The sequence below is a fragment of the Orcinus orca genome, chromosome 10 (genome assembly GCF_937001465.1).
Source record: "Orcinus orca chromosome 10, mOrcOrc1.1, whole genome shotgun sequence".
Lineage (NCBI taxonomy): Eukaryota > Metazoa > Chordata > Mammalia > Artiodactyla > Delphinidae > Orcinus > Orcinus orca.
Genome location: NC_064568.1, coordinates 74,428,029 through 74,453,329, shown reverse-complemented (window position 1 = coordinate 74,453,329; position 25,301 = coordinate 74,428,029). Strand labels below are relative to the sequence as shown.

At 53.3% G+C, this 25,301-nt stretch overlaps 2 protein-coding genes across 4 annotated transcripts in view; one reads left to right on the top strand and one right to left on the bottom strand.

Moving 5' to 3' along the window:
• The window catches only part of MRPS18A (mitochondrial ribosomal protein S18A), a 15,511-nt gene extending 5,511 nt beyond the window's left edge, over positions 1-10,000 (top strand). Inside the window, exons 2-6 of one of the 2 annotated variants that reach the window (XM_004267543.3) lie at positions 1,410-1,441; positions 3,881-3,988; positions 6,381-6,504; positions 6,736-6,805; positions 9,580-10,000. In XM_004267543.3, coding sequence (XP_004267591.1) covers positions 1,410-1,441; positions 3,881-3,988; positions 6,381-6,504; positions 6,736-6,805; positions 9,580-9,724 — 479 coding nt within the window. In that variant the 3' untranslated portion in view covers positions 9,725-10,000. The remainder of the gene's footprint in view (positions 1-1,409; positions 1,442-3,880; positions 3,989-6,380; positions 6,505-6,735; positions 6,806-9,579) is intronic. The other variant, XM_033423928.2, reaches the window with a different exon arrangement.
• RSPH9 (radial spoke head component 9) lies at positions 3,984-25,301 on the bottom strand. Of its 2 annotated transcripts, none has more exons than XM_033423927.2 (5): positions 23,873-25,301; positions 20,487-20,652; positions 17,896-18,025; positions 17,271-17,417; positions 3,984-5,932 (listed from the first exon to the last, which is right to left on the bottom strand). In XM_033423927.2, the coding sequence occupies exons 1-5, from the start codon at positions 24,097-24,099 to the stop codon at positions 5,805-5,807; spliced, it is 798 nt and encodes a 265-aa protein (XP_033279818.1). In that variant the 5' UTR covers positions 24,100-25,301; the 3' UTR covers positions 3,984-5,804. The 2 variants fall into 2 exon arrangements, with proteins under 2 accessions (XP_033279818.1, XP_004267593.1); XM_004267545.3 differs by lacking the exon at positions 3,984-5,932 and adding an exon at positions 10,426-10,644.

The following is a 25,301-nucleotide window of genomic DNA, read 5'->3' as shown; positions in this document are numbered from 1 at the left end:
GTTTATTTTTTATTGCAAAGGCAGTACATGTTTATTTTAGAAACTTCAGAAAATCACCTCCTCCCATCCCTGAGGGAAAACCAGTATTACCATTTAGGTGTGTAGCTGTAGGGGTGTGTGAGCTTCCTGTAATCCATGTCTAATTGTGTGTACACTTATGGAAGCGTTTCCAGGGCAAGGTCCGTAACTTTCATTAGATTCACAAAGTTAACCTTAGGCTCTTTCTAATCTGGCTAGGGCTGAGTAGAACGAATTGTGGTAGCCAAGCTACTGTTAAAATATGGTTTTACTATTTGGGGAGACAGTTTGCAGCCTAGTATGTGCACTCATGTTTTCTGTTACAGTAGTTAGCAGTCAGAAGGGCATTATGAGAAGTATTTTGCTCCCTAGCCTTTATGGAGCATCTGTGGTATGCGTTCCTATGCTAAAAGCCATGGCTTCTTTCTCTAAAGAAACTGGGAGACCAGGGAGAATCTCCAAGAACTTTCTATTTGATTCTATTTGCCGAATGTGGGTTATTAGCTTGGTTCTTCCTTTGGATATTGTTGAAGTTGTCTTTCTGCATCCTGGTTAAGTAAGAGGAAATATGTACAGCCTGGCTTGCGTGCCTGTGTGCGTGCGGCTTAATTGTCTTGCCCTCGGGTTCTCTTTTGACTGCCTCAGCGAAGAGCTGAGGGAGGCCCTCTCAGTGCGGAACTGCAGCACTCTCTGCAGTTCTGCCTGGACCCCATATCTGCAGGCCCCTCATTCCCACCTCTCCCATCACCCCTCTCCGGTGTGGATAACAAAATGCACCCCTACAGGGAGAGGATTTGACTCGCACAGCTGCCCTTGTACAGCTTGTACACAAGGCTCTCAGGATGTTTTAGGAGTGAACTGGTCTCATTACCTAGCCACCGTGGGACCCCTGGAGCAGTGTTAGCTCAGTGCTGTATCTTAGATTGCAAACTCGTCAAGGTCAGGAATCATATTTGTCTGGTTCTCCTAATGAAAGAACATATGTGATGGGTATTTTTGAAGGTCTTTTAGCGGCTTCTGCCCACTTCCCACCCCCCACCTTCAACCCTCATCTCTTAGGCCATTGTTGCTAGCCACAGTAGGGCAAGGTCTTGCCAAGTACCTTGGATGGAACCAAGATTAATCTCAGAAAGGCAGAAACAGTGTGGAGACCCTTAATCCCAGACAGATAATATGATGTGGGCATCTGGGCTTGCCCCCGCCCATCCTCCAGGGCACAGAGCCTTGGCACTGGGAGGTGAACCCTGCATACTTCCTTTTCCAGGTCAGGGCTGTGGGAGAGTGCAGAGAGAGGGCTCCGTTTTTCTGCATGTGTAAAGTTTGAGCTGTTACTTGAAACTCCCTGTTCCTTATTAAATGGCTGACCTAGTTTTTCCCCTTTATCTCTGTAGTGGTGGAGATCCAAGCAGGGAAGACAACTATAGTAAGTATCGTCGAGTTGGCCACTTCTAACATCTTTAATGCTTGGAGCTGCCTGGCTGCTCCTCTGAGGGAGGGTGGGAGGCCCCAACTGGACTCCTGGCTTCAGGATCTGCTCCCTCTGTGACCATAAATCCCACAGTCTACTATTTTCAACCTGTGTGTGAGAGTGTGGTTAATCAGGAACAGTTGCTGTGCCTGGACTAAGACATCTGTTACTTGATTAAAGTGGCCCTTTGTATGACAAGAGCTCATAGGTATTTGCTGATATGTTCTTTGGCGGGTGATAAGTCAGTTTTCCAAAGGGGAAAACTAAGGTAATGACAAGACTAGAGAGAGTAGACCCCGGGCGAGGAGCCTGGATCTTTCCTTTCTGCCTAGAATGACTAAGCTACTACTCCTTCAGTGATGTAGTTAGAAGGTGACACTCTCTGGGCCCTGGGCTCATAGCTGGCACCCTGTCTTCTCTGTTGGTGAGAAAGCTAGCACAGTTCTTCACCCACCTACTCCCCCCTCCCTCACTGGGCCTATCTCACCTCCCTTCCTCTGGGAGTCATGGGGCCTAGATTATCCTATAATCCCTAAAAGACAACGTTGTTTTCACACGGCCTTCCACGCCTCCAAGAAATCCTCAACCACTCCACCGAGTTCCCAGAAGCCTCTGTAGCTTCCATGTCAAGCAGGGATTTAACCCTCTGGCGGCCAGTCAAGACCAGTCCTCCCTAAGGCCTTCTTATCCCCAGGACAAGCCTTAGGGTTCCGTCTTTGGGTCTTCCCCAGAACACGCCCTCAGCCTTTTTACTGCTTAGCCCCAAAACAGTTCTTTCTAGGGGGATCCCATTCCCTTAGGGCACCTTTTTTGGTTCCCTTATCTAAAGCCAAAACAAGTATTCACCCTTTAAACTCCATGCTGGTGGACAGAAGCACGTCTGGCTTTTGAGTGTGAAGAGTGTTTTTCCTGTGGGGCATGAATTTGCTATTTGTGGAATGAACACAGAAGTATGTGGCCCCATGAGAGCCCTTGGGGGAGGTAACCCAGCCATGCCTGGAGAGGCGCTGCCATGGCTGACTTTGGGTATTACTCTCCGGGGTCTCACTTTCTTCATCAGTAAAATAAGATAATGATTCTGCCCTCACTAGGTTGTGGGGTTAAATGAGATGATACATGTGGACCATTATTAGCACAGAGCCAGGCCTATAGTGGGGAGTCAATAAGTGTTAGCTCTCCCCCACCAGGCCCACCTTGACCCCCTCCCAAGTCCTTCCATGTACCTGCACATTTTCCCTAGCGCACTTTCCCCTTTCTGGCATAGCTGTGGTGGCCTTGGCAGAAGGGTAGTAACAGCACCCTGCACGGCCAAGCGTTGCTTCTGGCCCCCTTTGCCTTCTGCCAGTTCTTCCCTGGGAGACAGTGTTGCTTCCCTCCCAGAGTCTCTCAGACCTGTCCCAACATCACACAATCTGTGGCCTCAATCAGCAAGGCTTTCTAAACTCCCCTTCTTGCAATTGGAGCTGATGCCCAGATCATTGGTTTATTGAGCTTAGTAATTCCAAGGCTGTGTCACAGGATACAGCAGCCATGGAGGAGGTCACTTCACATGTGGCCTCAGCACGGTTTGAGAGGTGGAATCCAGAGTGATAAGAGGAGGAGGGCAGGGGAATGTATCCTCCCCTCTGTGTTTTTAGAGAGAGGGGGGAGGAGGAGAGCGCACACAGTTGTCTGCTTGTATAGGCCTAGACCAGCTTTCTCAGCCTGGTGCTGCTGGCGTTTTAGACTGGCTGGTTCTGTGTTGTGAGTGAGGGCTGTCCTGTGCATGTAGGGTGGTGAGCACCTTCCCTGCTAGAGGCCAGTAGCACTCCATCCCCCCGTGGGGATGATCAGAAATGTCTCAGACATTGTCCAGTGTCCCCTGGACCCTGTTTTTAGGCAACCCTGCCTGGTTGAGAACCACTGGCAAAAACTTACCTCTGTCAGATAAAACTGGAAACTGCAGTTTCCTCTGAGAAGGACACGCAGGATGGGAGGGAGACTTCCTTTCGACTCCACATCCCTGCACAGTTTGAAACTTTCTACCATGTGCATTTATTGCTTTTTCCCAAAGGAGAGAGAGGGAAGCATAATGTTCTGGAGTTTTTGTCTTTTTGAGGAAGGAAAGGTAGCATTCAGCTGATAGAGCAAACCCCTCCCTCTTGCCACCAGCATTAAGTTCAGTTTCTACTACCCTTGCAGACCATCAAACCCATCTCTGTGGCTACTCCAAGGTCCATTGTCCAGCAGCTATGGAATCAGCACCACAATTCAGGCAGAGAGACCCATTAGCTACTCGCCTGAGGCCCCCAGAGATGAAGTCTCACCAGCACTCCTACCACTCGGGGGGTTGTTTGAGGATGAGAGGCTCTGCACAGCCCTCTCCCTCACAGGCTCTCTTTCTCTGCCTTCTAGATTGAAGGCCGAATCACAGGGACTCCCAAGGAAAGTCCAAATCCCCCCAACCCCTCCGGCCAGTGCCCTATCTGCCGCTGGAACCTGAAACACAAGTATAACTACGAGGTGAGTCTGGGCACAGACACACATGTCTGCGCGTCTTGGAGCTCGTGTTCCCTGTGGGCTTAAGCAGCATCTCATGGAACCACCAAGACAGAAGCATTTTGTCCAGTTTTAAAAATGCTCAGGCTCCACCTCCAGATGTTTCTGTTGGCCTGGGGTGGAGCCCAGCCATCATTATATTTTAAAGCTCCCCAGGTGATTCTAATGTGCAGCGAGGGTGGAGAGTCACTGACTTAGTTCATGGTCTGGTTGCGGTCGATTCAGACCACCAGGGCCCTGGAGCCCAGTCTCGTAGGGCTGTGTTCCCAGGGGGGTGGAATCAGAATCTGAGCTTGGCTTTCCTCCTTTTATAATGAGGACATCTCTGGAGAGTCCTTACTATGATCTGGGGATATATCATTCTCTTTCCATATTGGAGCTACAGAGACCCCTGTTTGCTGTAGGTCTTCTAGAGCTGTTGTTTCACAGAGAGATGACAAGAGTGAACAACAATAGGTGAGTTGTACGGGGTGCTGCTCTGTGTGTAAGCACCTATGGGGCATAATTCACTTAGTTTTCCCAATATCCCTGTGAAGTAGGTACTATTTTCATCCTTGTTTTACAGATGAGGAAATTTGAGGCATGACCTTGTTAATGAACAAGTTAATGAACTTGCCTCAGATCACCCACCCAGCTAGTAAGTATCAGAGCTGGGATGCACACTCTGGGGCTACAAAACCCAGGCAGAGCCTATGATCCCAGCTACTACTCTATATCATGTCTAGAGATGGGGCGGGCCTGGGGGAAAGGACGCAGCCCTAGAGAAATCCATACTTGTCCTTTAGCATTCTATTGGTGACATTAAGCAACCGTGTTTTTAGGTTTCAGGTGATTCAGACTCTGGGCCAGTTTGACCTGCAGGTTGTCCCTATGCCCCTCTGTGGAATGGGATGACTAAGGGCAGAGATCCCGGTCAGGTGGTCAGAGCAGGAGAGGCCACATGTCCACGGGATCTGAACAGAATGACCCAACTAATCTCCTGGGCTGGGAGCCTTGGCTTCAGGCCACCCCGGGGTGGGGGTGGGGGTATTCTTTTGACCTGTCCCGGCCCTTCCGCTGATGGCCACCTGGAGTAACAGGGAACTTGCAGGCCACGGGGCACTGCTCTCAGCTTCTTGTGACATGGAAGTTAGTGGGGTCCTGGCCATACTTAGAATCCCAGCTGTGAATAGAGAGGTGAACCCCACACCTGCCTGATCACCATGGGGCACTCTTCCTACGAGCCATTTCCAGGAAATGGACTTGGCTCTGTTTATCAAGCAGAAGAAATCCAGTCCCCTCCAAGGTAAAGGCTGAAGAAGTTGTTTTCCTTTTACCCTTTCCGCTCAGGGCACTGCCACTTTGAGCTGCACAAAGCTGTCAGCCTTTTTGGCAGCCTGCAGTGGGGGCACTGGGGCTGTGAGACCAGTGTATTATCCCTGGATAATCCAATCCAAGTTCTTTTCATCAGAGTCTGGAGATTACAGGGGTGGCATTTGGGGGCCTGGGTCCCCCGGGAGCTTTCCAGTGATTAAAACAAACCTGCCGTTATACAGCGAGGTACCTGCCAGGGCAGCGAGTCAGTTTGAGGACCAGGACCATGGAGATAGGCATGCCAGGCCCCTCCGGGTCAGGTGGGCGACTTTTCTTTAACCCTCTCAGCCATGCTGTGAGAGTTGGGAGGGGACGTGGTCTGTCTTGATTCTGATTCTTAATTCTTGACTCTCTCCTTGACTCATCCAAAGCGGTCTGATGGTTCAAAGGAAGCCCAAGAATCCATTTACATCTGGTCACAGGGGGCTTAGAAGATGTGGGATTTAACCTTGCAACCTGGCCCCATCCTCAGCTCGTTGCTGCCTGGGGCTTCAGAGGGCATGGCACAAGGTCGAGGGGCTCTCTGTGGGTCTTCTGGGCTGTGGCATGTAGACTCTGGGGGCGGAAATGGTACAGGTTTTCCCTGTTGTGCAGAAGTACATGACATACCCCCTACGCCACCCAAGGAGGAGAACACACCTTTCATCACCAGGAAAGATACCGTGGGTGCATGAAATCTTGTTAACCTTCTTGAAGAGTTCCTGTTCTCTAACCTAGTCTATCGGAAGACTTATCTCATGGAGGAGCTGAGAGGACTCTTGGGGTTGGTAATGGGGTCAGGAAATCTTGCTAAGTTGGGATTGAACCTTTGTTAGGGTGGAGATAGCAGGCCCGCGTGCAGAGCTCTGTGGGGAGGGAGTGGCCTCAGGTCTGTTCCGGGGGAGCCTCAGCCTCTGGCAGTGCCAGGGTACAGCAGCCTCCCCTGGAGGCCACTTAGCCCTGGCTCCCCAGCAGCAAGTGCCTGTCCAGAGGACCCTCATCTCCTGTTTTCCGTTTCCACTAGGATGTTCTGCTGCTCAGTCAGTTCATCCGGCCACACGGGGGCATGCTGCCCCGAAGGGTCACGGGCCTGTGCCAGGAAGAGCACCGCAAGATTGAGGAGTGTGTGAAGATGGCCCACCGAGCAGGTAGAAAGCACCTTGGGCTAAGAGGGGCAGAAGCGGGCTGTGGGCACCATTTCCACCCTCCAGCTGCCCCGTGTTCCAGCCCCTCCTGAAAGGGCAATGGGTATCCAGAGGCTTCATTATACTCACCCCCTAGTGCCAACCTCCCACCCCCTTGGGCTTTCCCTCCAGCCCCCAAGAGCTACACAGGGAGCTGCAGAGACCATCCCCTTAAATGCTTTTCTCTCCACTCAGGTCTGCTCCCAAATCACAGACCTAAGCTTCCAGAAGGATTTGTTCCAAAGAGCAAACCCCGACTCAACAGGTAAGCAGGTAACCTGGGCTGGGGAGGCTCTCTCCTGGAGTTCGTTCCACAGTTCAGGAAAGCTGGAGCATTCCATCCCTTCCAGCCTAAGCACCCACCCCATCAGTCCGACCACTGTGTACGCTTCTGTTACTCTCCCCTGCCGGCCTCAGCCTCTTTCCTTGTCCCTCCCCAGTAGGGCACTTAGCACAGGGGTAAGAAGGGTAAGAAGGTCGTTGTTGGGCATTAGAATGTGCTAATCTTCTGTTTATGACATCATACTGAGTTGCTATGGGAATGTCAGAGCACTTCTGCAAACTTTCTGTAATAGCACTGGGGTTATTAAAGGGCAAAATGAGGCCTTAGAAATAGAAATGGGAAGGCTGTCTGGGGCAGGGCCACTGTACATAGCTGCGCAAATCGTACACTGCAAAACTTTAAGGCAGCATCCAGGTAGACTAGATTGTGAATGGTGCTCCCTAGAGTTGTACAGTTAACGACCTGCACAGCTGCACATGGTATCCCATGAGGTCCTGAGGTTTTATAGAGGAGGAGAGGAAGTCCCCTAGGTCCTAGAATCAGTCAGTCTGCCTTTCAGCCTAAGCAGGGTGGCCCCCTCTGGTGTAGAAATAGATTCCTGTCTAACACTTAAACAGCTGTCTCTGACATTACCACACTCACATACTCCTAGAACTATAATACCCCCTGGTTGAGAGTAGATCCAGGTCTGTAAAATCGATGTTGGTATTTCTTCTTGTTCTCCCGTATCGTATCAATAAACCCCCTGCCTTCAGCCTGTCCCGCTGCCACTGGAATCGCACTCTGTGGTTAAAGCAAAGCAAGATACCCCACCCCCAGCAAATCTCCTAGGCTGATCCCCAACAGAACCCAGGCATGGAGGATGAGAGGCCAGGCAAATACTAGCCATGGATTGCTGGGCTGGGGGTGCAGGGCCAGAGCTGGGTCTTCACTGACGCCTCGCCAACACCCTGGCCCCTTGCCCATCTCCACCTGCACCTCCCACACTGCTAGCTGGGCCATCTGCCAGCAGCCCCGGAGGAACGGGACATATTAACCTCTTCCTGTCTTTCCCAAATGTGCTGCGGACCTTTTGGGGGTTGAGCCCCCCCCTACCCTGACTCGTTAAGAGACAAGCAGCAGGCCTAAGGACACAATCCATCCTTCCCTCAGGCCTTTGAAGCAAAGCCAGGCTCCCTCCCATATATCCGGTGTCCTTTAACGTGACACCAGATTGATGATGCGTGGGGGCTCTTGGGTTGCAAAGGCCACCCTGGGGAGGAGAGGGAGTCCTGGCTACATGGGAGGCTGATTCCTTACAAGGGACTTTATGATTCCATCCAGAGGTCCTTGAGCTGCCATGCACCGGCCGGGCCCGGGGGAGCCATGCGTCCTCCTTCCCCACTCCTTCAGGAGAGGTAGGAGGAAGGAGCCTTGGTTCTTAGAGCTGGAGTGTTCCCAGAGAGCCGTCCGGAGGCCCTCAGCCCCCTCCCCTGCCAGGTGGCTGCTTGTGGCACAAGCATCAGGCCCAGGGCCAGCTGAATCCCAGCTTCCCTGGGGTCTCTCCAGGGTGGGAGGGGCAGGGAGCCTTTAGGGCAGCAACTATGGAGAGCCTGGTGAGCCTCGGGATCTAGGGTCTTCAAACCCAAGGAGCAACCCTTTGGGGGAGGCTGCTCCCACACCCCACCTCTTCACCCACCCTTCTGAAGCCTGGGAAATGCCAGCACAGGGGCCTGCCAGGTCCCAGCACCACCAAAGGCATCCCTGGGGCCAGCCTACTGCACAGAGGCCTCCCTGCTGGGGCACTGACAGCCACAGTGGACATGGGGAAGCCCTCTCCTGCTGGCCCACCTCGCACGTGGCATGGAGGCCAATACCACCCACAGCTTTTACTTCCTCTCAAAACTCAGAGCAGAAGACACAGGTCCAGGGGAGCTCAGTTGAAATGTATAAATCAGCAGTCATTTTTTCACTCTTAGCTAAAAATTTTCAGCCATGGTTATTAATTTTTTTAATTAAAACCTCTCATTTGAGGGTCTCTAGAGGCGGCTGGGTTGAGCCCTAACCTAGTGTGGAAGCAGGGGAGGATCCTGGCCTCTGCCATGGCTGAGCTTTCAGGACGAAGGGTGGGCCTCTCTGGACAGGATCCAAGTTTCGTTCTGGACGGAGTAAACCCCAGTCCCAGCCGGCATGAGCCACTTTTCCGGGAACTATCAGGGCCCTGCTGCCATCCCCAAAGGAGGCAAAAGGACTATGGGTGGCAGCCATCTTTCCCCACCCCACCCCCTCCTACTTACAAGAACCTTCCTGGCCCCCATCATGGGTTGGGTGAGGGGCAGGGATCCTCTACGAGTTATGGCTGCCTAGGCTTGTTCCCTGAAGGCTGGGGTGGCAGAGTGAGCCAAGTGGGGGAGAGGGAAGGATTCCTCCAGGCCCTTACATCAGCCTCTCCTCTCCCCGTGACTGGGCCACAGAGGGATGATCTGCTCTCTGAGCAGCCTCTTCCTCCACCTCCTCCCCCAGCAAATACACACAAACACTGACAACTCATAAAGATCCAGGAAGCGTGTGGCCTTGTGCTGCCTGACCCTGGCCACACACACCTGTGGCAGCAGGAGCCCAGCCCATCTGTTTACAGCATATTCAGCAGTTGCTCCCAGGAAAAGCCCTTCTCAAGAAAGGAAAACTGGTGAAAGGGTTTGGTTGGCCAAGCGTGGCTTGGGCCTGAGGAGGCCATGCCCACGGTCCCACAGCCACCTCTCATCCTCACTCCACAGGTACCTCACCCGCTGGTCTCCCCGCTCCGTCAAGCCCATCTACAACAAAGGCCACCGCTGGAACAAGGTGCGCATGGCCGTGGGGTCCCCCCTCCTGAAGGACAACGTCTCCTACGCGAGCAGGCCTTTGGTGCTGTATCACTGACTGAGAGCACGGCCTCCCGAGAGCCGGCCGTGAGCTCATCCTGCACTCCCGCCCCATCCCACCAGGGTGGCCCGGCTCCTCCAACGTGGATGGCACGAGGGCTAGCAGGTCCAACACTAGTGCCCTGGGCCTGCTCTGCAACAGAGCTGGGCGCTGGGTGCAGGTGGGGCAGTCGAGTCCCCAGGCAGCTGCTGTGGTCTTGTGACTGGCCTGGGCTCATTGCTGGTGGACAGGAGCTTTGCCCACAGGAATGTTATAAACCAGGCTTGTACTCACCCACTGGGTGTGCGCCCACTGCTTGGGAAGTGCGGGGGGCTCAACCCGTTTCCGGCCAGTTACTGAGCATTAAGTCACTGATCTCTTGTGATGGGCCACGTGAATGCAACAGGGGAGTTCACGGGCCAAACAGGTTCCCTTCCTCTCTATTGACAGCTGTTAGCTTTTTGGCCAGGGGGGCTGCAAGGAGGAGGTAAGTTAGGCTGCCTGGCCCATGTGCCCCTCTCATCTGAGTCCAGGAAGCTGCCCTCCTCAGAGGGCTCCTGGCTGTCACCTCCCCCCTGCCATTTCCTCCCACCTTTCTCTCTTGTTAGCACATTCCAACCCTCTGCCACTTGCTCTATTTGAGCTGGGCCTCTCCTCAGCCTGGACACCAGATGGAGGTGGAGATGAGGGGAGGCAGCAGCGCAGAACAAACAGACCAAATTCACTGGACTTTATGAAAATACTGTTTAGACTCTCCAGACTCCCCAGGCAGCCCTCCTACAGCATGAACGGCAGGTCGATGTTCTTCTCGCCAGTGCCCACGTAGATGTAGCCATAGTTCTTGGTGCGAGGAGCGTGGTAGAAGGTGAGACCTGGCCAGAGCAGGCTGCGCAGCACCACCAGGGTGTTGCCTCTCTCCATCTGGATGCTCCAGGACCCTGAGGAGGAGCAGGAGGCAAGGCCTGGGCACTGTGGAGGCAGAGCCCTGCCGGCCATGCAGAGGCCCCAGGCTCCGGGCAGCCAGGCCCGAGCATTAAGGTCCAATGGGAAAAGGGAAGACAGTTTAATTATCCCGACACTTTACTCCTTCTGATTGCTTTGAGCCGTTTCACTGCTCATTAAAACCACTTCCAGAGGGAGGGCAAAGGAAATGAAAAGAGGTAAAACTCAAAGCAGTCCGTTTTGTTCCTGTCAGCAAGTCTAGTGAAAGGTTGCGTGGGGGAGGAAGCTGAATCCACAGTGCACAGGCAGAGGGGAGCTGGGGCTGGGCTAGGAGAGGCTCCAGGCTCCCTCTCACCCTGCGCTAGGGGTGCTCACTGGTGGCCTTCAGTCCTGGTGCGCTTCACTGCTGTTTGCCATTTGCGCTCTCTTCCCCAGCCCAGAAGCCTCTGCTCTGAGATGGATGAGACCTGACCAGGCTCACATAGAAGTGGGGCCGTTTCAGGCCTCCCAGCTCAGTAGCCCTTTCTAGCAGCCGGTAGACTGGGAGCCATCCTTGGCTGCAGGGTACTTGAGCTGCAACTAATAAGCCTTTGTCTGTCCTGGGTTCTGCCCGGGTTTCTGCTCCCCAGACGGGAGCAGCCCAGCCTGGGGCTGAGCTGTGCAGCCGTGAGGACTTGGCGGGAAGGGCCTGATCCAGCTCCAGAACCAAGGGAGGGAGCCGTTGTGTGGGAGGAAGGAGCCTGGGAAAATCGCCTCTGGATGCAGATCTGGAACTTCTATTCCCCTGCGCACTGAGGCCTCTCCCGGCCCAGCCGCAGCTCTGCCCCAGGCCCTGCCAGAAAGGCAAATGCTTTGAAGGTTTTGGTGCTGGACCAGCCAGTGATGCGCTGAGAACTGCGCCTAGGCCTTCATCAGCTGCCAGGTCAGCCCGGCTGCCTAGCTTCCACTGCCCCTCTGCCCCCAGGCCTCCTCCAGCCACAGCCCACCATGGTCACTCCACACCCAGCAGCCTCGGAGCTCAGGTCCCACCCTCCCACCCTGAATCCAAGAGACCTGACCACCAGGCACCCCTGGCTCTGATGGCAGCTCAGCCCTACTCAGGGTGCCAGCGCCTGCCCAGGTCAAAGCCAGAGCTTTTGGGGGGTGTGTAGGTCAGCTGGCCTTGGGCTGCTTAGGGAGAGGCCACCTGGAGGCCACCTCAGCACTGTGCAGTGGCCTGCACCGAGTGCCACCACCCATGCAGTGAGATGATGAAGCAGAAAGCAGTGTGGGCTTGACCCCGCTCCCCCAGGCCCGCTCAGTGCTGGCCAGACAGCATTAAGAAGAAAGGTGTTCCTGGGTTCCCAGAGCTCTGGGTGGGGCACTGCCTAGGTTGGGAATGGGGGCAGTATCTTTCCTGGTCAGAGAAGTGGAGAGTATTTCCCCTAGCTCGCAGCTTTCCTCTGCATATCTCCAACTCATAGACCTGCCCACAGAGTTCTAGAGGCCTTAAAGGCCTGTTGCTTTCCCAGTCACTCGTTTCAGAAAACAGATGGCCTAGGGGTAACCGGAGAGGGGGTGTGACAGAACAAAGTGTTCCCAGTGCACTGCATTCAGCGTCTGGCCAGAAGCACAGGCCCCCCCCCCCCCCAGAAGACAGCCCCTGTTAGCCCCCCCTGCCAGTTCCCAGAGCATCGTCTGGGGTGTCCCTCCCCACCCTTGGAGACCAGGGCCACACAGCCCCCCTTGAACTGAAAAAGGTCAGGCTCTGCCCACCTGGGGAGGGCAGCTTGCAGCCAGATGCTGCCCTGGAGAAAGAACTGGAATCCTGGAGTCCCCCGGCCCAGACCACTGTCAGCAGTTCCCTGTTGCTGGCGCCTTGGCACACCCTGGGCAAGGGCTGGGTCCTGGCCTCCCCTGGCACCAGCCTGCCCACCTAGGGTTTGGCCACCGGGGGGCCCAGGCTCATCAGCAGGGGCTCTCCCCACCCCACCCAAGAGCAAAGAGAAACTGATGGGGATGCTAGAGAAATACATTGCTGCCTCCAGGGTGGGGGCCAGTGCTGAGCAGGCCCAGGGTGCCGGCCGAGTACAGGAGCGGCAATGGGAAGTGGCCGGCCAGCCAATGACACTACTTCCTCCCTCCCTTGCATTCCTGTCACACTCCTTTCCTTGTCCCTGGCGCAGCTTGTCGCCCAGGAAACACACTCAACATGCCAGGAGTCACGTAGTGTCTACCTGGGAAGCCAGGCGCTTGCTGTCACCTTCACCCACTTTTCTCACTGCAACTGCTGGAAAGGCTGGGCCCAGCCAGCCACCACTTGTGGGACTCCAGGGAAAGCAGCCTCCTGCGGCCCTGGTGTTTCCATTCACAGCCCCTGGTCTCTCCCAAGTCTCCCCAGACCTCCCCTCCGGTCCCCTGGCAACCACCCTTCTCCACAAGCGCTCTTCTTCGAGGGTGTGGTGGGAGGGATATAAGCTGGTAAATCAGGAATGGGCCCTCCTGCACCAGCAGGAAGTTCCAGGGCCTTACCCGCCTTGCCAATATGGAAACCTCCGGCTGGGGTAGGCTCCTCATAGTTACATTCTCCTGCCTGCCAGGAAGGAAGGCAGCAAAGCTCTGAGATTAAGTTTGAGGAGTAGAGTGGACTAGGCTGGGGTTCAGGGCTGTCCAGGGGCAGCAGATGGCTTAAACCGGTCCTCAGACCAGCACCACACAACTTGTCACACACACAGAAATGGCCATGGGCCCCTTCTCAGAGCAGCCACTCCCGTGACACCAGGGCCACAGTGCATGGGAAGGGGGTGGGGGCGGGGTGGGGAACCAGGCGGAAGAGTTCCCAGTCTTATTGATGAGCAAGGCCAGGCCCCCCGGTCCAGAAGACCGAGCACCTGTCACCCAGGCTTCCACAGGGCTGGAAGGGAGGTGCCACCTGCACACACCCCAAGAGAAGGCTGATCCCGGACACCGTGTTCCCCGGCCCTCTTCGATGCTGTCCCCCTGGTCCCCCGCTGCTTTCCAGGGAAGCAGGCCCCTTGCTGCCCTCTGCTGCCTGAACTGGGCATTGTGCTGGAGCCTCAGCGGCCCTGTGCTGAGCAGTTCCTGAGATCTGTCAGCTCCGGCCCAGAGTGGAGCAAGGAGAGGCGCTCTGCCCTCTACCCAGCTCGCTCTGCTTCCCAGGACACCTGCGACTTCGCTTGTGAGGCACCTTGTATTTTACTTTTCTGTTTCATTTGATCTTTCCAAAGCTCTGTGAGGCAAAGATGGTGTCGTGTTCCCGGCGGCGTCTCTGGTGCCTGGTACATAGTAGCTGCTCAGTGGCTATTCTTTGCTGATAGAGTGGAAGATTAAGGAGCATTGAATGGCAAGAGTACTGCCTAGAAATCTGGCGTCCTGACCTGGTACTTCATGTGTCATCTGGCAAGAGCCCAAGCTCAGAGAACTCTTAGCTGTTGCCCTGTATCCACCAGGAGGATGGTTCCGCTCCCAAAGCCCTACTCCCACACAACTCCGCAGACCCCAAGGCACAGTTAGGAGGGCATTAGTGGCCCCAGGCAGGGCCAATCTAAGCCATACCTGCTCACAGATGACATGAAGTTCCCCTGAACAATTGCCTCAGACCCAGAAAGGAAACTGATCCTACCTGGGCAGAAAACACGGCTCCCAAATTCCACCCCTCCAGCCAGTGCTGGTGTCCCGGGGAACTCGGGGTTTTGGCCTCACTTAGAAGCCCAGCCATTCTGGCTGCTGTCTGCCTGATGGGGCAGCCTCCCAGCCCCTCCTTTTGCTCTTTCACTGGAAGATAAGGAAGGGAGTCTGGGAGCAAAGTCAGAGTGTCTGCTCTCCCCCGACCATCCACACTTTTACCCCCACACCATGGCCCCCATCAAGACATCATGAGAAAAAGCTGGGCCCGAATTCCTGGAGGCTTTCTGGTGTTGGCTCTGGGAGGAAGGGAGCTGGAGGCCCAGAAGCTGTGGAGTTTCCCAAGGTCAGGTCAGGAGCATCCCTCCCCTCAGGCCCACACACACAGGAGATGTCAGGAGCCCTCAGCCCCTAAGGCTCCAGGACTATGGCAAAGTGCGGGGGTGGACTGGGGTGTTGAATCATTGGTTGACACTTCAGCCCTAAGGCCCACCATTAGGGCAAGAGGTCTAGGCGCAAGGGGGAGGAGGCGCTCTTGTGTTACCCCCCCCCCCCCCCCCCCCCCGCCCCAGTCACCCAGCGCTGTGGAGGGAGTGCCTCATCCGCTGGCCCTGGAGCAGTCTGCTGCAGGTGAGAAGGCTGAGAAGTCAGCACCAGACAGACCTTTCCAGCCACATACTGAATCAGGAAGGAGGGGCTGCTGCCGCCAGATTAGGGGCTCTAAGAGGACTTTTCTCCATCCACCATTCAGCCCATGGCGCCAGGTCCCACCACCAGTGTTCCTGGCTCCCTGTATCAACCAGGGATGTGCAGCCCCCTCCGGCCTTGCCAGGCGGGGAGCAAAGAATTGGAGGAGGGAGTCTGGGAAGTATGTCTGGTGGTTGAGAAATGCCCATCCCCAGTAAACCTTTTTCATCTCCCCCAGAGTTCCAGGACCCCCTTTTCCATGCTCAAGGAGGGTTCACTCTGGAGCCCCCATGTGGTGGAGGCCAGAGTAGCCACTCTTTGCTGGCAGTCCTTACCCACCTGGGACCCACGGCCCAGCCCCTGGGGCACTGCAGTACCCCTGAAACAGCCTCCAGATCCCTGGCTTGCCCCTTTCCATCCATCCATGCACCACTGCCTTGTTATCACAGACCTGCTCACAAGCCACCAGCAGCTCCTACTGCCTTGGTCTACGTCTCCTACCCCTTGGCCTTCTAGGCTCTCCTAGGCCTGCCCAACCCAACTCTAAGGCCTTTTTGCTACCGACAACAAGATCAGTAATAATTATTAATTTTTACTTGAGTCCTTAATGTGTTAAGCACTATTATAAATGTTTTCTATATGTGTTAACTCATTTAATTCTCATAACAACCCAATGAGGTAGGAAGTATTATTCCCCTTTTACAAATTGAGGCACAAGGAAATTGAGGGACTTGCCTGAGGTCACCCAGCTAGTATGCAGTAGATTCAGGATTCCAACGCAGGCTTTCTGGTTCTAAAGCCCTTTCCTTTAACAACTACTGCCGTCCCACCCCTACCCTGAGTTCCAGCCCGACTGGGTTGCTCATTGCTCCTCAGAAGCGTTTCCCCTTAGTGGTGGGGGTGACTATTGTCCTGCCATTCCCAATGTCCACTTAAAAGGAAACACCATCTACTTGACACCATAGTTAAGGCCAGAGCCTTGGAGTCTAATGCTCTAACACTTAACTATGTCCTTGGGTTTAACTCTCTGAGCCTCTGTTTCTTCATCTATAAAATGGGGGTAATAGTATCTACCTCATAGGTCAGCTGTGAAGATTAAAATGAGATAACGCATGGGAAGGACAGTACAATGTCTGGCACACGGTAAGCAGTGTCATTGCTTTTATGAGTAGTTACTAGTATCATTATCTTTGCCATCATCAACAACAGATCCCTCCAGTTCTCAGAACACCAAGCATGGGGAGGGAAAGAAGCAGGGGTGCTGAGTCAGTGCCTTGGGTCTGGCCCCCGAATGCCCAGAGCCTGGCACCTGTCCTGGGATGCAGCATCCAAGCAAGAACATCTTCCAAGGACATGCCCGTCTCTACTGGTGGACCCCAGGAAGGAAATGGGGTCTCTGTGACTCCACCAACTGCTGGCTGTATGCCTGGGCCAGGTGGGACCTGAAGCACAATAAGGCCTCTGGAGACCTCCCTGGTGGAACGGTGGTTAAGAATCCACCTACCAATGCAGGGGACAAGGGTTCAATCCCTGGACCGAGAAGATCCCACGTGCCGTGGAGCAACTAAACTCGTGCACCACAACTCCTAAGCCTGCGCTCTAGAGCCCACGAGCCACAACTACTGAGCCCGCGCACCTAGAGCCTGTGCTCTGCAGCAAGAGAAGCCACCGCAATGAGAAGCCCACGCACCGCAACGGAGAGTAGCCCCCGCTCGCTGCAACTAGAGAAAGACCACACGCAGCAATGAAGACCCAACACAGCCAAATAAATATTTTTTTTAAAAAAGGGCTCTGAAGTTGTATGTTTTATGATTAAAAAGTACAACCACTTAACAGGAGGCAAATGTATAGAACTCATTTCCTTAGCAGGTGACCTCAGCAGGTTGGTCAGCACCCACTCACTGAGCACCAGCTGTGTGCCAAGCATTGGATCTAACCCTGAAACTAACCATTGCGATGTATGTATGGCTAGTATTTTCAGGGGTGTTTTCAGAGATGTTTTGGGTCGGGGGGAGATTCCCAATTTGCCTCCATTCAAGATTGGTATGAAAATCAAAAGAAACACTGAGAGACTTCCTGTCTGTGGAAGCACATGGAAGACAATCCTTTCATCTGCAAACACTTACCAGCTGTTTACTAGGAGCTGAGCCCTGTATTGAGCCCTGGGGAAGCCCCATCCTCAAGGCCCCACAGTGAACCCCCAGTTCCCACCCAGGCCCTAGGTCCCACTCTTAGAGGAGAATGGCAGGTGGCACGGCCCACTGCTCTGACCTGGGGCAAATCCAATGTCCTCCAAGTAACAGGCTGTTACCTTTGGGGATGTCATGCTCCAAGGAGTCCATGAAGTCCAGGGAGGGGTCCAGGTCAGCCTTCTCAAGCAAGGTCTTGTTCTTCAGCTCAGCAGGCTCCCTGAAGTGGAAGTAGGAACTGAGCTTCTTGGCTTCAGACAAGGACAGTCCTACAAAAGGGGCAGCAGGTAGGAAGTGAAGGTCATTCCCAAACCCCACAGCCCCCTTCCTCTATGATTGGGGACCACGTGGAGGGGGTTGCAGAGGAGTCAGTCAGCTACTGACGGGGGACTGAAGGGTGAAAAGGGAGCAGGGTTCTCTCAGCCCGAACTTGGCTCAGATCCTGCAATGAGGACAGACCATGGAGGAGGAGGGTAGGAAAAAGCGGGGAGCCCAGCACCACACAAAGCCCCAGACCCAGGTGGCCAGATGCTCCCCCACCCTCAGGCATAAAAGAGTCAGGGTCCAGTGACTGGGTACCCCTGCCAGGCACAGATACCAGGTCATTGGGCACATCCTCCCAAGTGATGTGGCCACAGCTATTCTTTCTCTGAGAAAGTGGGCAGTCTCCCCTGGACTCCCAGGCACGTGTCCAACTATGCTCAAGAAGAGGTGCCTTCTGGCCCTAAGAGATGCCTGAGAATTCACCTTCAAAGGTCCGATTGACACGGATGGGTCCAAAAGGGGTCTTAAAGAGGGCACCTCGGGGGATGACAGCCACAGCCTTGTCGATCTGGTCAATGATGGACACCAAGCGGGTCTCTTCCTTGATCTGGACCTGAGGAGACAGGAGACAAGCCACCCTGCCAGGGCGCTGTGCCCAGTCACCCCTGGTGCAAGGGCCTCAGCATGACCATCTGATCTGGGTCACCACAGTGTAGATGCCAGGGCCATGGAAAATCACGATGGTGAGTCCTCGCCTTCCCGCCCTCCGTTCGTTTCTTAAATTGGTGATGAGTGCAATATTTAAAACTTAAAAAAAAAAAAAAAAAGCAGTCTCTCTCATTTCATCCTTGGCCCCCAAATTGCCCTCACTGGGGGCAGACATCGTTAATGGTTTTTTATGTACCTTTCCAGAAACAAACCATTCTATCATATTTTAATGTTGCTTATTTTGCCTTTTTAAAATATAAAAGCTATCATGCTCACTGTAGACTATCTGGGTAATAGAGAAATATTTTATAATATACCTAAGAAAATGAAAACCACTCATAATCCCACCTTCTAAAGGTAATCGCTGATAACATATTGGTATACTTCCTTCTATTCTTTTTTTCTATGCCTATATTCAAAGGAAAATTAGAGTTACAGTTTATATAGTTTCATGCCCTGCCCTTTGACTTAACATTATTTCTCAAGCATCACCCCATACTATTTTTACGCAGATGAAATTTGGTTATAATCAATATCAAGGGCAGCCCTGAACAAAAGGACTTCATAGAGATGTTTGGGAAAAAGCAGCACTTGACAGGGAATACATGTCACTGGGAGCCCCCAAAGTCACTCAACCACCTGTTTCCCACGGGCTGCTGACTAGAATTGATTACGAAGGAGGAGACTGAAACTAAATAAGTGTCTAGGCCAGGGGCTTTAAATATGTCACCTCATTTAATCTGCACAAGCCTGCAAAGTAAACATAATGATCCCAACTCTACAGAAAATAAAACTGAGGGGAGGTTATGTTTGTCAGGCGGGCACGGGGTTGCAGCTGAAGCATCATAGACCTAGACCCAGAGTTTCGGCATCACCTGGGTTCCAGTGCAGAGGCTGGGTTTTGAATCCCAGGTTTCTCTAGTTTCAGAACTTGGGCTGGTTATTTTTTTACTGCACAATCCCATTTCTAGGAGTTGATCCTTCAAATCGAGTGCACGCATGGGAAATGACGCATGCACAAGCTTATTCACTGTGGCATCGCTTGTCAGAGTGAAAACTTGGAAACCGACATTTCCATGAATGAGACGCCGGTTAAATATGGTACGTTCACACAATGGTAAAAAGAATGGAGAGGTTCTTCAAGGCACTGATGTAGAAAAATCTCCAAAATATATTGTTAGGAGAAAAAAGCAAGGTGCAGAACTGTGTGCATAACATGTTGCCATTTGTTTTGTTTTGTTTTTTAAGATAAAAAGAGAATATGTCGGGGTGAGGTATTGGCTGAGGTTTGTACTTGCATAAAATGTCTCTGGAAGCAGAGCTTCTCAAACTTAAATGCATATTTAAATCCCCTTGGAGGGACTTCCCTGGCGGCACAGTGGTTAAGAATCCGCCTGCCAATGCAGGGGACACAGGTTCGAGCCCTGGTCCAGGAAGATCCCCCATGCCGAGGAGCAACTAAGCCCGTGCTCCACAACTACCGATCCTGTGTGCTAGAGCCCACGAGCCACAACTACTGAGCCTGCACGCCTAGTGCCCATGCTCTACAGCAAGAGAAGCCACCGCAATGAGAAGCCCCCAATTGCCGCAACTAGAGAAAGCCCGCTTGCATTAACGAAGACCCAATGCGGCCAAAAATAAATAAATAAACTTATTTTAAAAATAATAAAAATTAAAAATAAATCCTCTTGGAACATGTTAAAATTCAGATCCTGATGCCAGCCCAAGAGTCTGCATTTCTAACTCCCAGGGCATGGTGATGCTTCTGATACAGACTGCACTTTGAGTGGCAAGACTTGGACACACACACACACACACGCAACACGGTTATATTAATGACCCCCAGAAAGACGACCTGAGTGACTGGTGAATAGGGTAGGAGGGAAACTTTACTATATTCCTTTTTGTGAATTGTGAACCAAGTGAATGTATTACCTAGTACAATACACATTTATACAAAAATATAAGCACCTGCGCACACCCCTTGCCCCAGAGCAAAGCACACACCCCTTCTTCCCAGCCCCAGCCCCATAGCACGGCTCCCCCGAGAGCTGCCCAGCCACTTTAACACCCTGTCATCACTCAGGAGTGGTGTTACCCTGGGCAAGTCACTTAACCTCTCTCTGTTTCAGTTTCCTCCTCTCTACCACCTGGAAAGTAAGGTACCAACTTCCCAGAGCTGTGAGGATGAAGCAATGGGACTGATACAGTGGCACAGGGCCTTACACACCCAGCACCCCAGGCCCAGCTCGCCCCAGTGGCAGTGATTATAAACGTTGTTTCTGCCGCAGTGTGCATTGGGCTGGGGTTTGGATGGCCCAGGTCCCTTTCATTTGGGTCCTCCTCCTCCTCTTGTCTTCACTCACCACTACTTCTTCTTCAAAGACCTTTTCGCCCTCATTCACCTTCTGCAGCTCGGTGTGTTCATACGCATGTGAGGGGTCCCCCATGAAGCGGCCCTTCACCACAGACGTCTGCATCTCCATCTCCTCTGTGGCAGGGGGCAGGAGGCTCCACTCCATGCAGTTCAGGCTGCCAACAACATCTCCATCACCCCGATTCTAACTCCCCTCTCACTCCAGCTTCCTGCCCCCGCCCCTTCTCAAGAGAGGTGAGGCCCAAGAAGAGCTGTTGGGAGTCATATCTTTCCCCTATGAAGCACTAAGTGCCTGTGGTGCACCCCACCCCACACGTGATGAAATTCAGCATGCCAAGATTCCAAGAGCTTCTTCCTAGATAGATATCTGGACTGTGAGGTCCTGAATGAGTTTCTGGAAGCTGAACTTTCCTCAGTTGCAGGTGCCTCTGCTCCTGTAGGCCCCAAATTCATGCTCAGCCTGCCTGCTGAGCTGACAGCATGGCCATCTCCCCCCACTTCTCAGGAAAGCCCAGCCCAGGCCCAAGAAGCTCTCCTCCTCCGAGGTCTTCCCTTCTTTCTCACATCCTGCCAGGAGGGGATATCCTCCCACTCCTCCCTCATCCATGTAAGGCCTGCGTCCCCAGCCTGCTCTCTGATCACGTTTCCTCCCTTCACTCTCCACTGGCTCCTTCACAACGTGAAAATGCCCCAGCTTTATAAAACAACAGCCCTCAAATCCATGCCCCTCTAGAAAATTCCCCTTTCCTGTCCCGCCCACTTCTTCCCCAATTCTGAATCATAAGCGAGAACAATTTGCTCTGTGGCAGCCCTTGCTCTCCCTCACTTTCACTCTCTGACCACTGCACCATGATTCTGCCCCTGGCACCCCAAGAAACTGCTCCAAAGAAGGTCATCCATGGGACCTAAAAGCCAACAAACGCGGGCTTCCCTGGTGGCGCAGTGGTTGAGAGTCCGCCTGCCGATGCAGGGGACACGGGTTCGTGCCCCGGTCCGGGAAGATCCCACATGCCACGGAGCGGCTGGGCCCGTGAGCCATGGCCGCTGAGCCTGCGCGTCCAGAGCCTGTGCTCCGCAACGGGAGAGGCCACAACAGTGAGAGGCCCGCGTATAGAAAAAAAAAAAAAAAAAGCCAACAAACGCATCTCCATTTCTATCTCCTTTGACATCTCCCTTCTCCCTCCTCCAGTGCCTTAAGTACTTCCAAGGATCTATTCTCACTGCTTTTTTCTCTCCACAGTCTCACCTACCTGACCCCTAGAACGCCAGCTACTCCCTAGTTGACATCCAGAATCCAGCCACCTCTCACCACCTCCAGTGCTTCCACCCTTGTCCAAGCCACCATCTACTCTTGCCCAGATATTGCAGTAGCTTCCTAACCAGTCTCCCCATGTCCATACCTGCTCCCCTTTCAGTCTAGTCCCCACCCCGCTGTTAAAATCTAAGCCAGATCGTGTCTCTGTGCAGAACCTTCCAGTGACTTCCCATTGAGCCAAGTCCTTACAGTGCCCCACAGGGCCCTGCACAATTGTCTCGGCCCCTCTCTGACCTCATGTCCTGCAATGGTCCCCCTCACTCACTCCTCTCTAGCCACACTAGCCTCTTCAGGGTTCCACACTACACTAAGCACACACCTGCCTCAGGGCCTTTGCACTTGCCTGGAATGCTTTTCCCTGAGATAAACACACAGCTTACTCTCTCAAGTTGCTTCAGGTCTCTTCTCAAATGTTACTATTTATAATAGTACCCCATCCTGTATTCTCTGTCTCCTTTAGCACCAATGCTAAGTGTATGCAGTATATGTGTATGTTTATTTATCGTCTGTCTCCCCTCCCCCACATACACACTAAAATGTAAACTCCATGAAGACAAGGACTTTGTCTCTTTTCGCAGTGGATTCCCCATGCCTAGATCAATGCCTGGCACATACTACGTGCCAAAGAAATAAAAACTGATTGGAATAGGGTGAGTCTCAAATCTCTATCTTCAGTCCAAATTTTTCTTCTGTACTCCAGATCTGTACTTTAATATGCCTCCTTACCACCCTGCCCCATAGGCACGTCACACCAAATTCACTAGGCCTTCCCTAGTACCTCCTGAATTCTCTCCCAGTGGGGGGCACCAGCACTTACCCAGCTGCCTAAGCTGGAAGGAAGGGTCAACCTTGACCTCCTCTTCACCTTTCCCCATTTAGTCACAAGTCCTGCCACTTCTACCACTTAAATCTTTCCAATCCCTCCCCTCTATTCCCTCAGCTACCTCCTCCTTTCAGTCCCCCTTCATCTGGACACTGCAACACACTTCCAAATGCTCACCCACTTCCAGACCATTCTACCCACTCAGGTCTGAGCAGGCTCTTCTTGACTAAAGGCCCTCAGTGGCTCCCCATAGCCTGTGGACAAAGTTCAAACCGCTTGGCCTCTCCATCCAGTTCAACATAACACCCTAGGCTGCCACTGCCATGTTTGTCTTCCCACTATTCTCCCAAAAGACCCAAAGCCAGCCCAAGCCAATAAGCTTCTAACTGGCATGCCTGTCCCCGACACTTTCCTAGAGAACTCCAGATCATCTCTCAGATCTCAGTAATCTTATCTAATTACTCTCTAGGAGAATGTCCCACCCTGGCACCCCTTTGTGTACACCTCTGTTCCAGGTTTAAGACACTTTGTTGTAATTGCTGGGTTACCCATTGGTCTCCCTTCCTAGGATGTGAATAACTTGGAGATAGGGGTGAGTCTTAGCCATCTTTTTAACCCCAAGTCTAGCACAGGATACATCCAATCAATGTTGGATTGATGCCTGGATAGATAAATGAAGTCTCCAACTTCCTGCAGCCTCAACGGAATGCTTGTAAGATGATGAGCTCCCCATCGTCGGGGGTAGTCAAAAAGAGGCTGGATGGTCCTGTATGGCACTGTCCAGGGAAATTTCTTCAGTTCTAAATCCCTTCTCTCCCATTCCACATTCGTTCACTACTTCCTAGAGTGCCTCCTGTGAGCCAACACCTCCACCAAAGATGCTTCAGGACCCACTTCCAAACAGCTCCCCACCCCCCTCAAGGCTTCTGACCCTTCTCCAAACTGGACTCTTTGAAAACGCAGGTCCACCACCTGACGTCTACTCTGGGTCTTCATTCTCCAGAAACTTTCACCTTGCCCAGCCTCCGTTCTTGCCACACGTCCATTGTAAACCCACCAAGTCTCTAAGTTTCTCTGGCGCCCCTCCCCACGTATCCTCCCAGGGAGGACCTCGCCCACTCGCTTCCTGGACCTCTCCCCTTTCGATCCTACCTCGCACCCACCCCTTCCTGGCCCTCGCTAGCCCCCGGCTCCAGTATCCCCCTGTGGCCTCAGCCAGCCCGGGCGCCGCCTCCACCTGTACAGGGTCTTGCGCGGTGCGAGCTGGTCCTCGCTCAGGCCCTGCGCGATGTAGTAATCGTTGACGAGGCCGAGGATGCGGCCCCAGAAAAGGACCCGATCGAAACGGTAGTCGCGTTTAACCAGCATAAGGGAAGTGAGCAGTGAGGCCCGACGGTCCGGGCTGAGGCCCTGCCCACTACCGGACGCCAGCTCCAGAGACAATAGGAGGCTCTCTTCGTCCATTCCTCCAGCGGCTCTGCTCAACGCCTGCCCCGTTGCTAGGAGAAGCCGGTGTCCACTGAGACCCAAAGCTCCGCCCTTCCATCCGACCGGAAGCGGGATTTCACGCACGCGACCTCCTGCAGCTCAACCTTCTAGGGCCTCCTGCCAGCCCTTCTTCCCATGGAGCCCTTCCGAAAAGCCTGGGGGTACACTAGCTCCCTCCCGCTTCCTTTCCCGAGTAAGTGTCTGGAGGTGTTCACTTGTCAGGGAAACGGCGTGGTTTTCCCCCCAAATAGGCAGGATACAGTCGATAGGTTGGAGGTCCAAATAAGCCAAATTCTGGGGATATTTTTGTTTTCCCTAAGCCCTTTCACACGGTCGACATTTACTGAGTCCTCACTGTATATGCAGTGGGGGTTTGGGAAGAAAAATGCAACAGCGACACTAGCTATATTATTTCACTCCAGTCGTGTCCTTTCTTGGCCTCAGAATTATCTATGCAGAAAAGAATTTGAGATCCTCTTGGCTCTAGGATACCAAGGCAATTAATCCCCCGCAAAGCCAGGTCTTACAAAGACCTAGGCAAGGTGATGGGGGGGGGGGCGGTGAAGTTCCCCAGTGGCCCAGTGGTTGGTTAGGACTCCCCGCTTTCACTGCCTGAACACCTGAGCCAATCCCTGGTGGGGGAATTAAGATCCCACTAGCCCTGCGGCACGGGTAGCTGGGGCCTAGGCAATGGGGCAAGGTATAGGGCCATACCTTGGGAAAGGAGGGTGCGAAGAAGGGTACAAAATGGGTGATTTTATAGACTACACTCTCCCATCAACATTTTCATTTACATTAACAACTACATGTTCCCTACCACCTACATTTACCTACCTCAAGCCCCACAACTGTTGCTTTTAGGCGAAAGTGGTGGCAACAGATGGAAGGCCAGAACCCCACTGAAGCTGGGGCTCTTCACTCCCTGGGCCAGATACTATTTCTTCACATCCATCTCTGGAGTGCCCAGCCAAGGTTAAGAGGTAAACAGGGACTTGCATAGTGGCGCAGTGGTTAAGGATCCGCCTGTCAATGCAGGGTACACGGGTTTGATCCCTGGTCCGAGAGGATCCCACATGCCAGAGAGCAACTAAGCCCGTGCGCCACAACTACTGAGCCTGCGCAATAGAGCCCGCGAGCCACAACTACTGAAGCCCGTGTGCCACAACTACTGAAGCCCG

Excerpts from the sequence above, each read along its gene's own strand:
- RSPH9 (XM_004267545.3), bottom strand. The coding sequence starts at position 24,099 with ATGGACGAAGAGAGCCTCCTATTGTCTCTGGAGCTGGCGTCCGGTAGT. Across the intron at positions 20,653-23,872 it reads CCGCGCAAGACCCTGTACAG|CCTGAACTGCATGGAGTGGA; the intron begins GTGGAGGCGGCG and ends TGTTGTTGGCAG. Across the intron at positions 17,418-17,895 it reads TGTCAATCGGACCTTTGAAG|GACTGTCCTTGTCTGAAGCC; the intron begins GTGAATTCTCAG and ends CCCCTTTTGTAG.